This window comes from Lissotriton helveticus, chromosome 6 (genome assembly GCF_964261635.1).
Source record: "Lissotriton helveticus chromosome 6, aLisHel1.1, whole genome shotgun sequence".
NCBI lineage: Eukaryota > Metazoa > Chordata > Amphibia > Caudata > Salamandridae > Lissotriton > Lissotriton helveticus.
This window is the reverse complement of record NC_136067.1, coordinates 2,057,604,348-2,057,623,912: the sequence shown is the minus strand read 5'-3', so window position 1 is coordinate 2,057,623,912 and position 19,565 is coordinate 2,057,604,348. Positions and strand designations below refer to the sequence as shown.

General features: G+C 53.1%; 1 protein-coding gene across 1 annotated transcript in view; it reads right to left on the bottom strand.

Moving 5' to 3' along the window:
• LOC144763999 (tyrosine-protein kinase FRK-like) overlaps window positions 1-19,316 on the bottom strand; it is a 276,862-nt gene extending 257,546 nt beyond the window's left edge. The window contains exon 1 of the mRNA XM_078650119.1: window positions 18,676-19,316. Coding sequence (XP_078506245.1) covers window positions 18,676-18,947 — 272 coding nt within the window. The 5' untranslated portion in view covers window positions 18,948-19,316. The remainder of the gene's footprint in view (window positions 1-18,675) is intronic.
• Between the last annotated feature and the right edge of the window lie 249 nt (window positions 19,317-19,565).

Sequence of the window (19,565 nt, the reverse complement as noted above, 5' to 3'; positions counted from 1 at the left end):
TGGCACCAGGGACAGAGGAATGAGCATGGCACCAGGGACAGAGGAATGAGCATAGCACCAGAGAAAGGGAATGAGCATGGCACCAGAGAGAGGAATGAGCATGGAACCAGAGAGAGGAATGAGCATGGAACCAGAGAAAGGGAATGAGCATGGAACCAGAGAGAGGGATGAGCATGGAACCAGAGAGAGGAATGAGCATGGAACCAGAGAAAGGGAATGAGCATGGCACCAGAGAGAGGAATGAGCATGCACCAGGGACAGAGGAATGAGCATAGCACCAGGGAGAGGAATGAGCATGGCACCAGAGACAGAGGAATGAGCATGGCATCAGAGACAGAGGAATGAGCATGGCACCAGAGAGAGGAATGAGCATGGAACCAGAGAGAGGAATGAGCATTGAACCAGAGAGAGGAATGAGCATTGAACCAGAGAGAGGAATGAGCATGGCACCAGAGAGAGGAATAAGCATGCACCAGGAACAGAGGAATGAGCATGGCACCAGAGAGTTAAATGAGCATGGCATTAGAGACAGATGATTGAGCATGGAACCAGAGAGAGAGGAATGAGCATGGCACCAGGGATAGAGGAATGAGCATGGCACCAGGGACAGAGGAATGAGCATGGAACCAGAGAGAGAGGAATGAGCATGGCACCACAAACATAGGAATGAGCATGGCACCAGAGAGAGGAATGAGCATGGCACCAGAGAGAGGAATGAGCATGGAACTAGAGAGAGGAATGAGCATGGCACCAGGGACAGGGGCTTATGCAGTGTCAATAATATGAACATGACTTGGAGCTCACCCCAGCAGGGACCACCAAGAACAAAGTTAAAGCTTATGCACTTGTAGAGTTAAACGATAAAAGGAAGTAGGCATGCAACTGCTCCCTCCCAGCCCTAAATATCTACGTCATCCAGTATTGCAGTTTCAAGTGGCCTCTAGAGCAGGAAGTGGTGTGTATGTTTGCCCCTGGGGACTTTCTAATCTGTTTACTGTGACTATCTGAAGAGGCGCTGATACGGTGTGGATTGTTCACCTTGTGCCCGGAGTGCCCTTCGTGCCAGCTACGAGGCACAGAGCACTACGAACTTTAATCTGAGGAGCTGGCAAAAGCTAGGCTGTGGGCATAACATACAGAGGGCACCGAAGGGAGAGCTGCTTCTGTGACACAAATAGAACACTGAAGGCACCAGCTCGTGGCAGGACACACATTGAAGGGGCTCAGCTGCTGGTCTGACACACACTGGAGGGGCTCAGCTGCTGCCGTGACACACACTGAAAGTGCTCAGCTGCTGGCATGACACACTGCAGGGGCTCAGCTCCTGCTGTGACACTCACTGAAAGTACTCAGCTGCTGCCGTGACACACACTGAAGAGGTTGAGCTGCTGCCGTGACACACACTGAAGGGGTTCCGCTGCTGCCATGACACACACTGCAGGGGCTCAGCTCCTGCTGTGACACACACTGAAAGGACTCAGCTCCTGCTGTGACACACACTGAAGAGACTGAGATGCTGCTGTGACACACACTGAAGGGGCTCAGCTGCTGCCATGACACACACTGAAAGGGCTCAGCTGCTGGCATGACACACACTGAAGAGACTGAGCTGCTGCCGTGACACCCACTGAAGAGACTGAGCTGCTGCCGTGACACACACTGAAGAGACTGAGCTGCTGCCGTGACACACACTGAAGGGGCTCAGCTGCTGCTGTGACACACACTGAAGGACTCAGCTGCTACCATGACACACACTGAAAGGGCTCAGTTGCTGCCGTGGCACACACTGTAGGGGCTCAGCTGCTGCCGTGACACACACTGAAGGGGCTCAGGCGCTGACGTGACACACAGTGAAGGGGCTAAGCCGCTGATGTTACACACACAGAAGGTGCTCAGCCACTGGCGTGACACACATTGAAGGGGCGCGGCCGCTGGCGTGACACACACTGAAGAGGCTCAGCTCCTGCTGTGACACACACTGAGAGGGCTGAGCTGCTGCCGTGACACACACTGAAGGTGCTCAGCTGCCTATGTGACACACACTGTAAGGGCTCAGATGATGGCGTGACACACACTGGAGTGGTGTGGCTCACTGGTTAGAGGCGGCAGACCCGTAAGCAGCGAACGGCCCGGGACCAGGGTTCAATTCCCGATGCGGCAGGTTCGTGGACCAGGGTCAAAACGGACTCGATAATTCTCGCCTCGGTGCCTACTCTAACCAGGGAACACACTCGGCAACTCTGGGCATTAAGCTTGCCTCATCTCTACAACGGCCCCCCACAGACGCCGGGGATGCCTGGTTTCACCTTGGAGATACCCAGAAAGGGACCATCTCACAGGGAAAACCAGGACGGGTTCCCCAGCGTTCTTCAGCGCCAGGATACTCCATGGAGTCGCAGTGCGCTTTACAAGTACACCCACATTTACATTTACACTGAAGGGGCTCCGCTGCTGGCGTGACATTTACTGAAGGGGCTCAGCTGCTGCCGTGACACACACTGAAGGGGCTCGGCTGCTGCCATGACACACACAGAAGGGGCTCCGCTGCTGGCGTGACATAGACTGAAGGGGGTCGGATACTGCCGTGACATACACTGAAGGGGCTCAGCTGCTGCTGTGACACACACTGAAGGGGCTCCGCTGCTGCTGTGACACACACACTGAAGCGACTCAGCTGTTGGAATAACACACACTGAAAGGGCTCAGCTGCGAACATGAAACACACTGCAGGGGCTCAGCTCCTGCTGTGACACACACTGAAAGGACTCAGCTGCTGCCGTGACACACACTGAAGAGGCTGAGCTGCTGCCGTGACACACACTGAAGGGGCTCAGCTGCTGCCGTGACACACACTGAAAGGGCTCAGCTGCTGGCATGACACACACTGAAGAGACTGAGCTGCTGCCGTGACACACACTGAAGGGGCTGAGCTGCTGCCGTGACACACACTGAAGGGGCTCAGCGGCTGCCATGACACACACTGAAAGGGCTCAGCTGCTGGCATGACACACACTGAAGAGACTGAGCTGCTGCCGTGACACACACTGAAGGGGCTGAGCTGCTGCTGTGACACACACTGAAGGGGCTCAGCTGCTGCAGTGACACACACTGAAAGGACTCAGCTGCTGCCGTGACACACACTGAAGAGGCTCAGCTGCTGCCGTGACACACACTGAAGGGGCTCAGCCAAGACACACATTGAAGGGGCTCAGCTGCTGCCGTGACACACACTGAAGGGGCCCAGCTGCTGCCGTGACACACACTGAAAGGACTCAGCTGCTGCCGTGACACACACTGAAGAGGCTCAGCTGCTGCCGTGACACACACTGAAGGGGCTCAGCCGCGACACACATTGAAGAGGCTCAGCAGCTGCCGTGACACACATTGAAGGAGCTCAGCTGCTGCCGCGACACACATTGAAGGGGCTCAGCTGCTGCTGTGACACAAACTGAAGGGGCTCCGCTGCTGCCGTGACACACACTGAAGGGACTCAGCTGTTGGCATAACACACACTGAAGGGACTCAGCTGCTGACATGACACACAGTGAAGGGGCTCAGCTGCTGCTGTGACACACACTGAAGGACTCAGCTGCTACCATGACACACACTGAAAGGGCTCAGTTGCTGCCGTGGCACACACTGTAGGGGCTCAGCTGCTGCCGTGACACACACTGAAGGGGCTCAGCCGCTGACGTGACACACAGTGAAGGGGCTAAGCCGCTGATGTTACACACACAGAAGGTGCTCAGCCACTGGCGTGACACACATTGAAGGGTTGCGGCCGCTGGCGTGACACACACTGAAGAGGCTCAGCTCCTGCTGTGACACACACTGAGAGGGCTGAGTTGCTGCCGTGACACACACTGAAGGGGCTCAGCTGCTACTGTGACACACACTGAAGGGGCTCAGATGATGGCGTGACACACACTGGAGTGGTGTGGCTCACTGGTTAGAGGCAGCAGACCCGTAAGCAGAGAACGGCCCGGGACCAGGGTTCAATTCCCGACGCGGCAGGGTCGTGGACCAGGGTCAAAACGGATTCGATAATTCTCGCCTCGGTGCCTACTCTAACCAGGAAACACACTCGGCAGCTCTGGGCATTAAGCTTGCCTCATCTCTACAACGGCCCCCCACAGACGCCGGGGATGCCTGGTTTCACCTTGGAGATGCCCAGAAAGGGACCATCTCACAGGGAAAACCAGGACGGGTTCCCCAGCGGTCTTCAGCGCCAGGATACTCCATGGAGTCGCAGTGCGCTTTACAAGTACACCCACATTTACATTTACACTGAAGGGGCTCCGCTGCTGGCGTGACATTCACTGAAGGGGCTCAGCTGCTGCCGTGACACACACTGAAGGGGCTCGGCTGCTGCCATGACACACACAGAAGGGGCTCCGCTGCTGGCGTGACATAGACTGAAGGGGGTCGGATGCTGGCGTGACATACACTGAAGGGGCTCAGCCACTGCCGTGACACACACTGAAGGGGCTCAGCCACTGCCGTGACACACACTGAAGGGGCTCAGCTGCTGCTGTGACACACACCGAAGGGGCTCAGCTGCTGCTGTAGCACACACTGAAGGGGCTCAGCTGCTGGTGTGACACACACTGAAGGGGCTCAGCTGCTGCTGTGACACACACTGAAGGGGCTCAGCCGCTGCCATGACACACACAGAAGGGGCTCCGCTGCTGGCATGACACACACTGAAGGGGCTCCACTGCTGGCGTGACATACACTGAAGGGGCTCAGCCACTGCCGTGACATACACTGAAGGGGCTCAACCACTGCCGTGACACACACTGAAGGGGCTCAGCTGCTGCTGTGACACACACTGAAAAGACTTAGCTGCTGCTGTGACACACAACAAAGGGGCTCAGCTGCTGCTGTGACACACTGAAGGGGCTCAGCTGCTGCTGTGCAACACACTGAAGGGGCTCAGCTGCTGGTGTGACACACACTGAAGGGGCTCAGCTGCTGCTGTGACGCAGACTGAAGGAGCTGAGCTGCTGCCGTGACACACACTGAAGGGGCTCAGCCGCTGACGTGACACACAGTGAAGGGGTTAAGTCGCTGTCTTAACACACACTGAAGGGGCTAAGCCACTGGCGTTACACACATTGAAGGGGCTCGGCTGCTGGCGTGACACACACTGAAGGGACTCATCCGCTGGCGTAACACACACTGAAGGGACTCATACGCTGGCGTGACACACACTGAAGAGGCTCAGCTGCTGCTGTGACACACAGTGAAGGGGCTCAGCTGCTGCTGTGGCACACACTGAAGGGGCTCAGCTGCTGGTGTGACACACACTGAAGGGGCTCATCCGCTGGCGTGACACACACTGAAGGGGCTCATCCGCTGGCGTGACACACACTGAAGGGGCTCAGCTGCTGCCTTGACACACACTGAAAGGACTCAGCTGCTGTCGTGACACACACTGAAGGGACTTGGCTGCTGCCACAACATACACTAAAGGGACTCAGCCACTGGCGTTACACTCACTGAAGGGGCTCAGCCGCTGCTTTGACACACAGTGAAGGGGCTCAGCCGCTGGCGTGACACACACTGAAGGGACTCAGCTGCTGGCGTGACACACATTGAAGTGGCTCATTCGCTGTCGTGAAACACACTGAAGGGACTCATCTGCTGCCGTGACACACACTGAAAGGACTCAGCTGTTGGTGTGACATACACTGAAGTGGTTCAGAAAAGGGGGTGGTGATGGACAGAGCATCTGAATTAAGCAGAACACTCATACCCAGTCAAAAGATCAGGGCTTGATCCATCACCGTTTTTTAGCTCAATGCACCATCCCAGTTCAGAACCTGGCTACATGCAATTTAGTCTGTCCCTGGCCCAGTGCATCATGGGAACAGGGCAGACCAAACTACCAAGCCAATTCTTTACTGGAAAGGAAACAAGCTTCCGGGGACCAGTTTCTGGCATTACAGCCGTGTTCGGCCCGGCTTGCTTGAATCCTGATGGTGCAGTGAGCAAGGGACTCACATCTGAGCATACCCTTCCACACTTGTGGTGGCCAAAACGATTCAGAAAAGGGGGTGGTGAGGGACAGAGCATCTGAATTAAGCAGAACACTCATACCCAGTCAAAAGATCAGGGCTTGATCCATCACCGTCTTTTTGCTCACTGCACCATCCCAGTTCAAAACCTGGCTACATGCAAATTAGTCTGTCCCTGGCCCAGTGCATCATGGGAACAGGGCAGACCAAACTACCAAGCCAATTCTTTACTGGAAAGGAAACAAACTTCCGGGGACCGGTTTCTGGCATTACAGCCGTCTTCGGCACGGCTTGCTTGAATCCTGATGGTGCAGTGAGCAAGGGACTCACATCTGAGCATACCCTTCCACGCTTGTGGTGGCCAAAACGATTCAGAAAAGGGGGTGGTGATGGACAGAGCATCTGAATTAAGCAGAACACTCATACCCAGTCAAAAGATCAGGGCTTGATCCATCACCGTTTTTTAGCTCAATGCACCATCCCAGTTCAGAACCTGGCTACATGCAATTTAGTCTGTCCCTGGCCCAGTGCATCATGGGAACAGGGCAGACCAAACTACCAAGCCAATTCTTTACTGGAAAGGAAACAAGCTTCCGGGGACCAGTTTCTGGCATTACAGCCGTCTTCGGCCCGGCTTGCTTGAATCCTGATGGTGCAGTGAGCAAGGGACTCACATGTGAGCATACCCTTCCACGCTTGTGGTGGCCAAAACGATTCAGAAAAGGTGGTGGTGATGGACAGAGCATCTGAATTAAGCAGAACACTCATACCCAGTCAAAAGATCAGGGCTTGATCCATCACCGTCTTTTTGCTCACTGCACCATCCCAGTTCAGAACCTGGCTACATGCAAATTAGTCTGTCCCTGGCCCAGTGCATCATGGGAACAGGGCAGACCAAACTACCAAGCCAATTCTTTACTGGAAAGGAAACAAGCTTCCGGGGACCGGTTTCTGGCATTACAGCCGTCTTCGGCCCGGCTTGCTTGAATCCTGATGGTGCAGTGAGCAAGAGACTCACATCTGAGCATACCCTTCCACGCTTGTGGTGGCCAAAACGATTCAGAAAAGGGGGTGGTGATGGACAGAGCATCTGAATTAAGCAGAACACTCATACCCAGTCAAAAGATCAGGGCTTGATCCATCACCGTCTTTTTGCTCACTGCACCATCCCAGTTCAGAACCTGGCTACATGCAAATTAGTCTGTCCCTGGCCCAGTGCATCATGGGAACAGGGCAGACCAAACTACCAAGCCAATTCTTTACTGGAAAGGAAACAAGCTTCCGGGGACCGGTTTCTGGCATTACAGCCGTCTTCGGCCCGGCTTGCTTGAATCCTGATGGTGCAGTGAGCAAGGGACTCACATCTGAGCATACCCTTCCACGCTTGTGGTGGCCAAAACGATTCAGAAAAGGGGGTGGTGATGGACAGAGCATCTGAATTAAGCAGAACACTCATACCCAGTCAAAAGATCAGGGCTTGATCCATCACCGTTTTTTAGCTCAATGCACCATCCCAGTTCAGAACCTGGCTACATGCAATTTAGTCTGTCCCTGGCCCAGTGCATCATGGGAACAGGGCAGACCAAACTACCAAGCCAATTCTTTACTGGAAAGGAAACAAGCTTCCGGGGACCAGTTTCTGGCATTACAGCCGTCTTCGGCCCGGCTTGCTTGAATCCTGATGGTGCAGTGAGCAAGGGACTCACATGTGAGCATACCCTTCCACGCTTGTGGTGGCCAAAACGATTCAGAAAAGGTGGTGGTGATGGACAGAGCATCTGAATTAAGCAGAACACTCATACCCAGTCAAAAGATCAGGGCTTGATCCATCACCGTTTTTTAGCTCACTGCACCATCCCAGTTCAGAACCTGGCTACATGCAAATTAGTCTGTCCCTGGCCCAGTGCATCATGGGAACAGGGCAGACCAAACTACCAAGCCAATTCTTTACTGGAAAGGAAACAAGCTTCCGGGGACCGGTTTCTGGCATTACAGCCGTGTTCGGCCCGGCTTGCTTGAATCCTGATGGTGCAGTGAGCAAGGGACTCACATCTGAGCATACCCTTCCACACTTGTGGTGGCCAAAACGATGCAGAAAAGGGGGTGGTGATGGACAGAGCATCTGAATTAAGCAGAACACTCATACCCAGTCAAAAGATCAGGGCTTGATCCATCACCGTTTTTTAGCTCACTGCACCATCCCAGTTCAGAACCTGTCTACATGCAAATTAGTCTGTCCCGGGCCCAGTGCATCATGGGAACAGGGCAGACCAAACTACCAAGCCAATTCTTTACTGGAAAGGAAACAAGCTTCCGGGGACCGGTTTCTGGCATTACAGCTGTCTTCGGCCCGGCTTGCTTGAATCCTGATGGTGCAGTGAGCAAGGGACTCACATGTGAGCATACCCTTCCACGCTTGTGGTGGCCAAAACGATTCAGAAAAGGTGGTGGTGATGGACAGAGCATCTGAATTAAGCAGAACACTCATACCCAGTCAAAAGATCAGGGCTTGATCCATCACCGTCTTTTTGCTCACTGCACCATCCCAGTTCAGAACCTGGCTACATGCAAATTAGTCTGTCCCTGGCCCAGTGCATCATGGGAACAGGGCAGACCAAACTACCAAGCCAATTCTTTACTGGAAAGGAAACAAGCTTCCGGGGACCGGTTTCTGGCATTACAGCCGTCTTCGGCCCGGCTTGCTTGAATCCTGATGGTGCAGTGAGCAAGAGACTCACATCTGAGCATACCCTTCCACGCTTGTGGTGGCCAAAACGATTCAGAAAAGGGGGTGGTGATGGACAGAGCATCTGAATTAAGCAGAACACTCATACCCAGTCAAAAGATCAGGGCTTGATCCATCACCGTCTTTTTGCTCACTGCACCATCCCAGTTCAGAACCTGGCTACATGCAAATTAGTCTGTCCCTGGCCCAGTGCATCATGGGAACAGGGCAGACCAAACTACCAAGCCAATTCTTTACTGGAAAGGAAACAAGCTTCCGGGGACCGGTTTCTGGCATTACAGCCGTCTTCGGCCCGGCTTGCTTGAATCCTGATGGTGCAGTGAGCAAGGGACTCACATCTGAGCATACCCTTCCACGCTTGTGGTGGCCAAAACGATTCAGAAAAGGGGGTGGTGATGGACAGAGCATCTGAATTAAGCAGAACACTCATACCCAGTCAAAAGATCAGGGCTTGATCCATCACCGTTTTTTAGCTCAATGCACCATCCCAGTTCAGAACCTGGCTACATGCAATTTAGTCTGTCCCTGGCCCAGTGCATCATGGGAACAGGGCAGACCAAACTACCAAGCCAATTCTTTACTGGAAAGGAAACAAGCTTCCGGGGACCAGTTTCTGGCATTACAGCCGTCTTCGGCCCGGCTTGCTTGAATCCTGATGGTGCAGTGAGCAAGGGACTCACATGTGAGCATACCCTTCCACACTTGTGGTGGCCAAAACGATGCAGAAAAGGGGGTGGTGATGGACAGAGCATCTGAATTAAGCAGAACACTCATACCCAGTCAAAAGATCAGGGCTTGATCCATCACCGTTTTTTAGCTCACTGCACCATCCCAGTTCAGAACCTGTCTACATGCAAATTAGTCTGTCCCGGGCCCAGTGCATCATGGGAACAGGGCAGACCAAACTACCAAGCCAATTCTTTACTGGAAAGGAAACAAGCTTCCGGGGGCCGGTTTCTGGCATTACAGCCGTGTTCGGCCCGGCTTGCTTGAATCCTGATGGTGCAGTGAGCAAGGGACTCACATCTGAGCATACCCTTCCACACTTGTGGTGGCCAAAACGATGCAGAAAAGGGGGTGGTGATGGACAGAGCATCTGAATTAAGCAGAACACTCATACCCAGTCAAAAGATCAGGGCTTGATCCATCACCGTTTTTTAGCTCACTGCACCATCCCAGTTCAGAACCTGTCTACATGCAAATTAGTCTGTCCCGGGCCCAGTGCATCATGGGAACAGGGCAGACCAAACTACCAAGCCAATTCTTTACTGGAAAGGAAACAAGCTTCCGGGGACCGGTTTCTGGCATTACAGCTGTCTTCGGCCCGGCTTGCTTGAATCCTGATGGTGCAGTGAGCAAGGGACTCACATGTGAGCATACCCTTCCACGCTTGTGGTGGCCAAAACGATGCAGAAAAGGGGGTGGTGATGGACAGAGCATCTGAATTAAGCAGAACACTCATACCCAGTCAAAAGATCAGGGCTTGATCCATCACCGTTTTTTAGCTCACTGCACCATCCCAGTTCAGAACCTGGCTACATGCAAATTAGTCTGTCCCTGGCCCAGTGCATCATGGGAACAGGGCAGACCAAAGGGGTTAAGTCGCTGTCTTAACACACACTGAAGGGGCTAAGCCACTGGCGTTACACACATTGAAAGGGCTCGGCTGCTGGCGTGACACACACTGAAGGGGCTCAGCCACTAGCGCTACATACACTGAAGGGGCTCACTTGCTGCCGTGACACACATTGAAGGGGCTCAGCCGCTGGCATGACACAAACTGAAGGGACTCATCCTCTGGCGTAAAACACACTGAAGAGGCTCAGCTGCTGCCGTGACACACATTGAAGGGGCTCAGCTGCTGCTGTGACACACACTGAAGGGGCTCAGCTGCTGCCGTGACACACATTGAAGGGGCTCAGCCACTGACATGACACAAACTGAAGGGACTCAGCTGCTGCCTTGACACACATCACACTAAAGCAACTGTGGCATGACACACACTGAAGGGCCCAGCTGAGGCAGGACCTACATAAAACACACCAAAGGCCTGGGTAATAGGGCGTTTAAGCAATGTTTGAACAGGGGCATGAGACGGTGGAAGAAAATCAGGAGCAGTGAAAACATCCATGAGAATAGCGCCAACCACAAGCTACTTTGTGTGTTGGCGCTCCGAGCTTGCGTTGTTCAAATGAGTACTCTATCCATGCAGTAAATGATAAAATACATTAAAATTAAAACAGCATATTCCTTCTCTTTGCTAAAATGCACTTCAAAAAGCTGCCAACAGCAAAACGAGAGCGTGATCATTCAGTTGCTGCTAAAAGTACAAAGCCATTTTGAACTTAAAGAATCTGTGTCTGCGCAAGAGGTATAAAAATGTCCTGGTAGATGGAAGATAAAATTGACAAAAAAATACAAAATGTCAAACTGTTTGACTTGAATGTTCATCGCAGGGGCAGACCATAATAGATTCTGAAGAATACTGACCCAGGGAGAGCAAATCAACCAACGAAAAATCCCAGCTTGAAGCTAGATAACAGATTCCTTTCATAAACAGTATTTACATATATTAGATATGGGGCAATGTAGGGAGGAACTTGTATAAGGTAATAATCCCTGACCGTGGGTTTGGCTGCTTCAGACAATTCCCTGGACAGATCGTTCTGTTTTCAGAAGCTCAGCCAAGCATTCTGCACTGTCACTTTAGTCCACATCTGATAAATCTGCTGCTACTTACGAACCCACGTGTTTTTGCACTGCTACTTTAGTGTCTAGAAAAAGTACTGTATTTGTGAGCTGTTGTATTCTTTTTAAACAGATAATGAGTTTGTATGTGCTGCGATTGATTTTATATGATGTTTATATCTATGTGTATCTTTTATCTCCTGTCTTTGGAAGGACGAATAAAGAGTACTCTATCGACCTTTGGAAGATAAAAGGCTGAGTGGGCCTTATTAAAACCCGACCCTGTGTCCTGCTGATTCAAGACAGACCTCTGCCGCAGAGACACACCGGACCTTCCTAAGAAAGCGAGTAGTGTGAGACACAGACCTGCCGGGTATTTATGACTTCACGCGATCTGAAGAGTGCAACAGGTGAGGGAGGACTGTCTGGGGTAAGAAGTCCTGGCAAGAGCGAGGACGAAAGAGACCTCCATAGAGGTGTGCACTGTTAGAAGCAGGGACACCTGTGAGAGAAGGGGCTGGAGCGTGACAGTCCTATAGATGAAGAGGAAACCTGTGAGAGCAGAAGCGTGACAGTCCTATAGGTGAAGAGGACACCTGTGAGTGAAGGGGCTGGCTTGTGACAGTCCTATAGGTGAAGAGGAAACCTGTGAGAGCAGAAGCGTGACACTCATATAGGTGAAGAGGACACCTGTGAGAGAAGGGGCTGGCTTGTGACAGTCCTATAGGTGAAGAGGAAACCTGTGAGAGCAGAAGCGTGACACTCATATAGGTGAAGAGGACACCTGTGAGAGAAGGGGCTGGCTTGTGACAGTCCTATAGGTGAAGAGGAAACCTGTGAGAGCAGAAGCGTGACAGTCCTATAGGTGAAGAGGACACCTGTGAGAGAAGGGGCTGGCTTGTGACAGTCCTATAGGTGAAGAGGAAACCTGTGAGAGCAGAAGCGTGACACTCATATAGGTGAACAGGACACCTGTGAGAGCAAGCGCGTGACAGTCATGTAGGTGAACAGGACACCTGTGAGAGCAAGAGCGTGACAGTCATATAGTTGAACAGGACACCTGTGAAAGCAAGAGCGTGACAGTCATATAGGTGAAGAGGACACATTTGAGAGCAGAAGTGTGACAGTTATATAGGTGTATAGGACACCTGAGAGAGCAAGAGCATGACCGTCGTATAGGTGAACAGGACACCTGTGAGAGCAAGAGCGTGACGGTCGTATAGGTGAACAGGACACCTGTGAGAGCAAGAGCGTGACAGTCATATAGGTGAACAGGACACATGTGAGAGCAGGGGAGTGACAGTCATATAGGTGAACAGGACCCATGTGAGAGCAGGGGAGTGACAGCCCTATAGGTGAACAGGACACATGTGAGAGCAAGGGAGTGACAGTCGTATAGGTGAGCAGGACACCTGTGAGAGCAGGGGAGTGACAGTCATAGGTGAAGAGGAGGACACCTGTGACAGCAAGAGCGTGACAGTCATATAGGTGAAGAGGACACATGTGAGAGCAGGGGAGTGACAGTCATATCGGTGAAGAGGACACCTGTGAGAGCAAGAGCGTGACCGTCATATAGGTGAACAGGACACCTGTGAGAGAAGAAGTGTGACAGTTATATAGGTGAACAGGACACCTGTGAAAGCAAGAGCGTGACAGTCCTATAGGTGAACAGGACACCTGTGAGAGCAAGAGCGTTACAGTCATATAGGTGAACAGGACACCTGTGAGAGCAGGGGAGTGACAGTCATATAGGTGAACAGTACAACTGTGAGAGCAGGAGAGTGACAGTAATATAGGTGAACAGGACACCTGTGAGAGCAGGGGAATGACAGTTGTATAGGTGAACAGGACACCTGTGAGAGCAGGGGAGTGACAGTCATATAATTGAACAGGACACATGTGAGAGCAGGGACGGGAGCATGACAGTCATATAGGTGAAGAGGACACCTGTGAGAGCAGGGGAGTGACAGCCCTATAGGTGAACAGGACACATGTGAGAGCAGGGGAGTGACAGCCCTATACGTGAACAGGACACATGTGAGAGCAGGGGAGTGACAGCCCTATAGGTGAACAGGACACATGTGAGAGCAGGGGAGTGACAGCCCTATACGTAAACAGGACACATGTGAGAGCAGGGGAGTGACAGCCCTATAGGTGAAGAGGACACCTGTGAGAGCAAGAGCGTGACAGTCATATAGGTGAAGAGGACACATGTGAGAGCAGGGGAGTGACAGTCATATCGGTGAAGAGGACACCTGTGAGAGCAAGAGTGTGACCGTCATATAGGTGAACAGGACACCTGTGAGAGCAGAAGTGTGACAGTTATATAGGTGGACAGAACACCTGTGAGACCAAGAGCATGACAGTCGTATAGGTGAACAGGACACCTGTGAGAGCAAGAGCGTTACAGTCATATAGGTGAACAGGACACCTGTGAGAGCAGGGGAGTGACAGTCATATAGGTGAACAGTACAACTGTGAGAGCAGGAGAGTGACAGTCATATAGGTGAACAGGACACCTGTGAGAGCACGGGAGTGACAGTCGTATAGGTGAACAGGACACCTGTGAGAGCAGGGGAGTGACAGTCATATAGGTGAAGAGGACACATGTGAGAGCAGGGACGGGAGCGTGACAGTCATATAGGTGAAGAGGACACCTGTGAGAGCAGGGGAGTGACAGCCCTATAGGTGAACAGGACACATGTGAGAGCAGGGGAGTGACAGCCCTATACGTTAACAGGACACATGTGAGAGCAGGGGAGTGACAGCCCTATAGGTGAACAGGACACATGTGAGAGCAGGGGAGTGACAGCCCTATATGTGAACAGGACACATGTGAAAGCAGGGGAGTGACAGCCCTATACGTGAACAGGACACATGTGAGAGCAGGGGAGTGACAGCCCTATACGTGAACAGGACACCTGTGAGAGCAGGGGAGTGACAGCGCTATAGGTGAACAGGACACATGTGAGAGCAAGGGAGTGACAGACGTATAGGTGAGCAGGACACCTGTGAGAGCAGGGGAGTGACAGTCATGTAGGTGAAGAGGACACCTGTGAGAGCAGGGGAGTGACAGTCATAGGTGAAGAGGACACCTGTGAGAGCAAGAGCGTGACAGTCATATGGGTGAAGAGGACACATGTGAGAGCAGGGGAGTGACAGTCATATAGGTGAAGAGGACACCTGTGAGAGCAAGAGCGTGACCGTTATATAGGTGAACAGGACACCTGTGAGAGCAGAAGTGTGACAGTTATATAGGTGAACAGTACACCTGTGAGAGCAAGAGCGTGACAGTCGTATAGGTGAACAGGACAGCTGTGAGAGCAAGAGCGTTACAGTCATATAGGTGAACAGTACAACTGTGAAAGCAGGAGAGTGACAGTCATATAGGTGAACAGGACACCTGTGAGAGCAGGGGAGTGACAGTCGTATAGGTGAACAGGACACCTGTGAGAGCAGGGGAGTGACAGTCATATAGGTGAACAGGACACATGTGAGAGAAAGGACGGGAGCGTGACAGTCATATAGGTGAAGAGGACACACGTGAGAGCAGGGGAGTGACAGCCCTATAGGTGAACAGGACACATGTGAGAGCAGGTACGGGAGCGTGACAGCCCTATAGGTGAACAGGACACCTGTGAGAGCAGGGGAGTGACAGCCCTATAGGTGAATAGGACACCTGTGAGAGAAGGAGAGTGACAGCCCTATAGGTGAACAGGACACATGTGAGAGAAGGGGAGTGACAGCCCTATAGGTGAACAGGACACATGTGAGAGCAGGGGAGTGACAGCCCTATAGGAACAGGACACATGTGAGAGCAGGGGAGTGACAGCCCTATAGGTGAACAGAACACATGTGAGAGCAGGGGAGTGACAGTCATATAGGTGAACAGGACACATGTGAGAGCAGGGTCGGGAGCGTGACAGTCATGTAGGTGAAGAGGACACCTGTGAGAGCAGGGGAGCGACAGTCATATAGGTGAACAGGACACATGTGAGAGCAGGGGAGTGACAGTCATATAGGTGAAGAGGACACCTGTGAGAGCAGGGGAGTGACAGCCCTATAGGTGAAGAGGACACCTGTGAGAGCAGGGGAGTGACAGCCCTATACGTAAACAGGACACATGTGAGAGCAGGGACGGGAGCGTGACAGTCATATAGGTGATTAGGACACCTGTGAGAGCAGGGGAGTGACAGCCCTATACGTAAACAGGACACATGTGAGAGCAGGGGAGTGACAGCCCTATACGTAAACAGGACACAAGTGAGAGCAGGGGAGTGACAGCCCTATAGGTGAACAGGACACATGTGAGAGCAGGGGAGTGACAGCCCCATAGGTGAAGAGGACACCTGTGAGAGCAGGGGAGTGACAGTCATATAGGTGAACAGGACACATGTGAGAGCAGGGGAGTGACAGCCCTATAGGTGAACAGGACACCTGTGAGAGCAGGGGAGTGACAGTCATAGGTGAAGAGGACACCTGTGAGAGCAGGGGAGTGACAGTCATAGGTGAAGAGGACACCTGTGAGAGCAGGGGAGTGACAGTCATAGGTGAAGAGGACACATGTGAGAGCAGGGACGGGAGCGTGACAGCCCTATAGGTGAACAGGACACATGTGAGAGCAGGGGAGTGACAGTCATATAGGTGAACAGGACACATGTGAGAGCAGGGGAGTGACAGCCCTATAGGTGAACAGGACACATGTGAGAGCAGGGGAGTGACAGTCATATAGGTGAACAGGACACATGTGAGAGCAGGGGAGTGACAGCCCTATAGGTGAACAGGACACCTGTGAGAGCAGGGGAGTGACAGTCATAGGTGAAGAGGACACCTGTGAGAGCAGGGGAGTGACAGTCATATAGGTGAACAGGACACATGTGAGAGCAAGGGAGTGACAGCCCTATAGGTGAACAGGACACCTGTGAGAGCAGGGGAGTGACAGCCCTATAGGTGAACAGGACACATGTGAGAGCAGGGGAGTGACAGTCATATAGGTGAACAGGACACATGTGAGAGCAGGGGAGTGACAGTCATATAGGTGAAGAGGACACCTGTGAGAGCAGGGGAGTGACAGTCATATAGGTGAACAGGACACATGTGAGAGCAGGGGAGTGACAGCCCTATAGGTGAACAGGACACCTGTGAGAGCAGGGGAGTGACAGCCCTATAGGTGAACAGGACACATGTGTGAGCAGGGGAGTGACAGTCATATAGGTGAACAGGACACATGTGAGAGCAGGGGAGTGACAGTCATATAGGTGAAGAGGACACCTGTGAGAGCAGGGTCGGGAGCGTGACAGCCCTATAGGTGAACAGGACACATGTGAGAGCAGGGGAGTGACAGCCCTATAGGTGAACAGGACACATGTGAGAGCAGGGGAGTGACAGTCATAGATGAAGAGGACACCTGTGAGAGCTGGGGAGTGACAGTCATAGGTGAAGAGGACACATGTGAGAGCAGGGACGGGAGCGTGACAGCCCTATAGGTGAACAGGACACATGTGAGAGCAGGGGAGTGACAGCCCTATAGGTGAACAGGACACATGTGAGAGCAGGGGAGTGACAGTCATATAGGTGAACAGGACACATGTGAGAGCAGGGGAGTGACAGCCCTATAGGTGAACAGGATACCTGTGAGAGCAGGGGAGTGACAGTCATAGGTGAAGAGGACACCTGTGAGAGCAGGGGCGTGACAGTCATATAGGTGAACAGGACACATGTGAGAGCAGGGGAGTGACAGCCCTATAGGTGAACAGGACACATGTGAGAGCAGGGGAGTGACAGTCATATAGGTGAACAGGACACCTGTGAGAGCAGGGGAGTGACAGTCATAGGTGAAGAGGACACCTGTGAGAGCAGGGGAGTGACAGTCATAGGTGAAGAGGACACATGTGAGAGCAGGGACAGGAGCGTGACAGCCCTATAGGTGAACAGGACACATGTGAGAGCAGGGGAGTGACAGCCCTATAGGTGAACAGGACACATGTGAGAGCAGGGGAGTGACAGTCATATAGGTATACAGGACACATGTGAGAGCAGGGGAGTGACAGCCCTATAGGTGAACAGGACACCTGTGAGAGCAGGGGAGTGACAGTCATAGGTGAAGAGGACACCTGTGAGAGCAGGGGGGTGACAGTCATATAGGTGAACAGGACACCTGTGAGAGCAGGGGAGTGACAGTCATAGGTGAAGAGGACACCTGTGAGAGCAGGGGAGTGACAGTCATAGGTGAAGAGGACACATGTGAGAGCAGGGACAGGAGCGTGACAGCCCTATAGGTGAACAGGACACATGTGAGAGCAGGGGAGTGACAGCCCTATAGGTGAACAGGACACATGTGAGAGCAGGGGAGTGACAGTCATATAGGTGAACAGGACACATGTGAGAGCAGGGGAGTGACAGCCCTATAGGTGAACAGGACACCTGTGAGAGCAGGGGAGTGACAGTCATAGGTGAAGAGGACACCTGTGAGAGCAGGGGGGTGACAGTCATATAGGTGAACAGGACACATGTGAGAGCAGGGGAGTGACAGACCTATAGGTGAACAGGACACATGTGAGAGCAGGGGAGTGACAGTCATATAGGTGAACAGGACACATGTGAGAGCAGGGGAGTGACAGCCCTATAGGTGAACAGGACACCTGTGAGAGCAGGGGAGTGACAGTCATAGGTGAAGAGGACACCTGTGAGAGCAGGGGAGTGACAGTCATAGGTGAAGAGGACACATGTGAGAGCAGGGACGGGAGCGTGACAGCCCTATAGGTGAACAGGACACATGTGAGAGCAGGGGAGTGACAGTCATATAGGTGAACAGGACACATGTGAGAGCAGGGGAGTGACAGCCCTATAGGTGAACAGGACACCTGTGAGAGCAGGGGAGTGACAGTCATAGGTGAAGAGGACACCTGTGAGAGCAGGGGAGTGACAGTCATAGGTGAAGAGGACACCTGTGAGAGCAGGGTCGGGAGCGTGACAGCCCTATAGGTGACCAGGGGGCAGGTAGCGTTAACCTGGCGGGGCACTCGTGGGGCATCACCCGTGGGTAGTATTAGAAGCAGGGGCACCAGGGAGGGTGGCAGCACCCACAGCTTCCCCGCGGGGACCAGGGAAGAGGTCGTCTTTTTGCCTTTCAATGACGTGCGCATCTGGATGAGTGGATGGATGAATGAGCCTCACGGCAGAGAGGGAGGGAAGGTAGCTGCCCCCGGGGGCTGGACTCACTCTTTGGCCTCCAGGCTGTCGGCGCTGGCGGTGAAGGCCCGGGGCACGAAGCCCTCCTTGCCCCCCTGCCGCACGTAGAGCCAGGGGCCCTTCTCCCGCAGCACCTCGAAGGCCTCCCCCTTCTGCAGCCGCAGGTCCTGGCTGGTGCGGGGCCCGTAGCTGTAGATGGACACGAAGCGGCTCTGGCGCCTGAGGTCGTCGTGGGCAGGGCCCCCGGGGCAGCAGGGGCCCCGGGGGCAGCAGCAGTACCTCTTGCACAGGGCCAGCGCCATGCTGCAGCCTCATGCTCCGCGCTCAGCCCTGCCGAGCTGCTGCATTCCTCTCCGTGCGCACCCCCTGGCTGCTTGTGAACCAGGAAGTCACCAACCGGCCCAGCAGGTCACACTGGCTGCCAGGGGAGCTGCCGGGATCGGCCTAGGCTTCAGCCCTCCCTTGCCAGACGCGCGCCTCGCAGCACTGCGCTCAATTGGATATAGTGCCTTATTCTTATCTTCAATCTGCTTCTAGGCACTCTGGGCGCTCGTGGATAATGTGATGACCTGTCCAGGATCACACGCGGTGCCTCTGAAGACGGGAAGGCGGGGTTGGAAGCCAGTTCGTCTGCTTTTAAAGGCGCCAGATAGATTAGCTTCTAGAAGTACAGATACTCAAAAGGGTAAAAGTCCGAACGAGAGCCCTAGGGGACCTGAACTTTTGTCCTGCAGGGCTCAGACAGATACTCAACCTTCTGACGCAGAGAGGGAGTGGCTTTTCAGACCGGTTTCTTCTGTAATTCTTTGAAAATTCACAGCGAGTGACTAACAAGAACTCTCCAACCCGACTTGAATGCACATGTTGATAAAATGACAAAAGACTTTGTACTTTTTACTATTTATTTGTTTATATTGCGC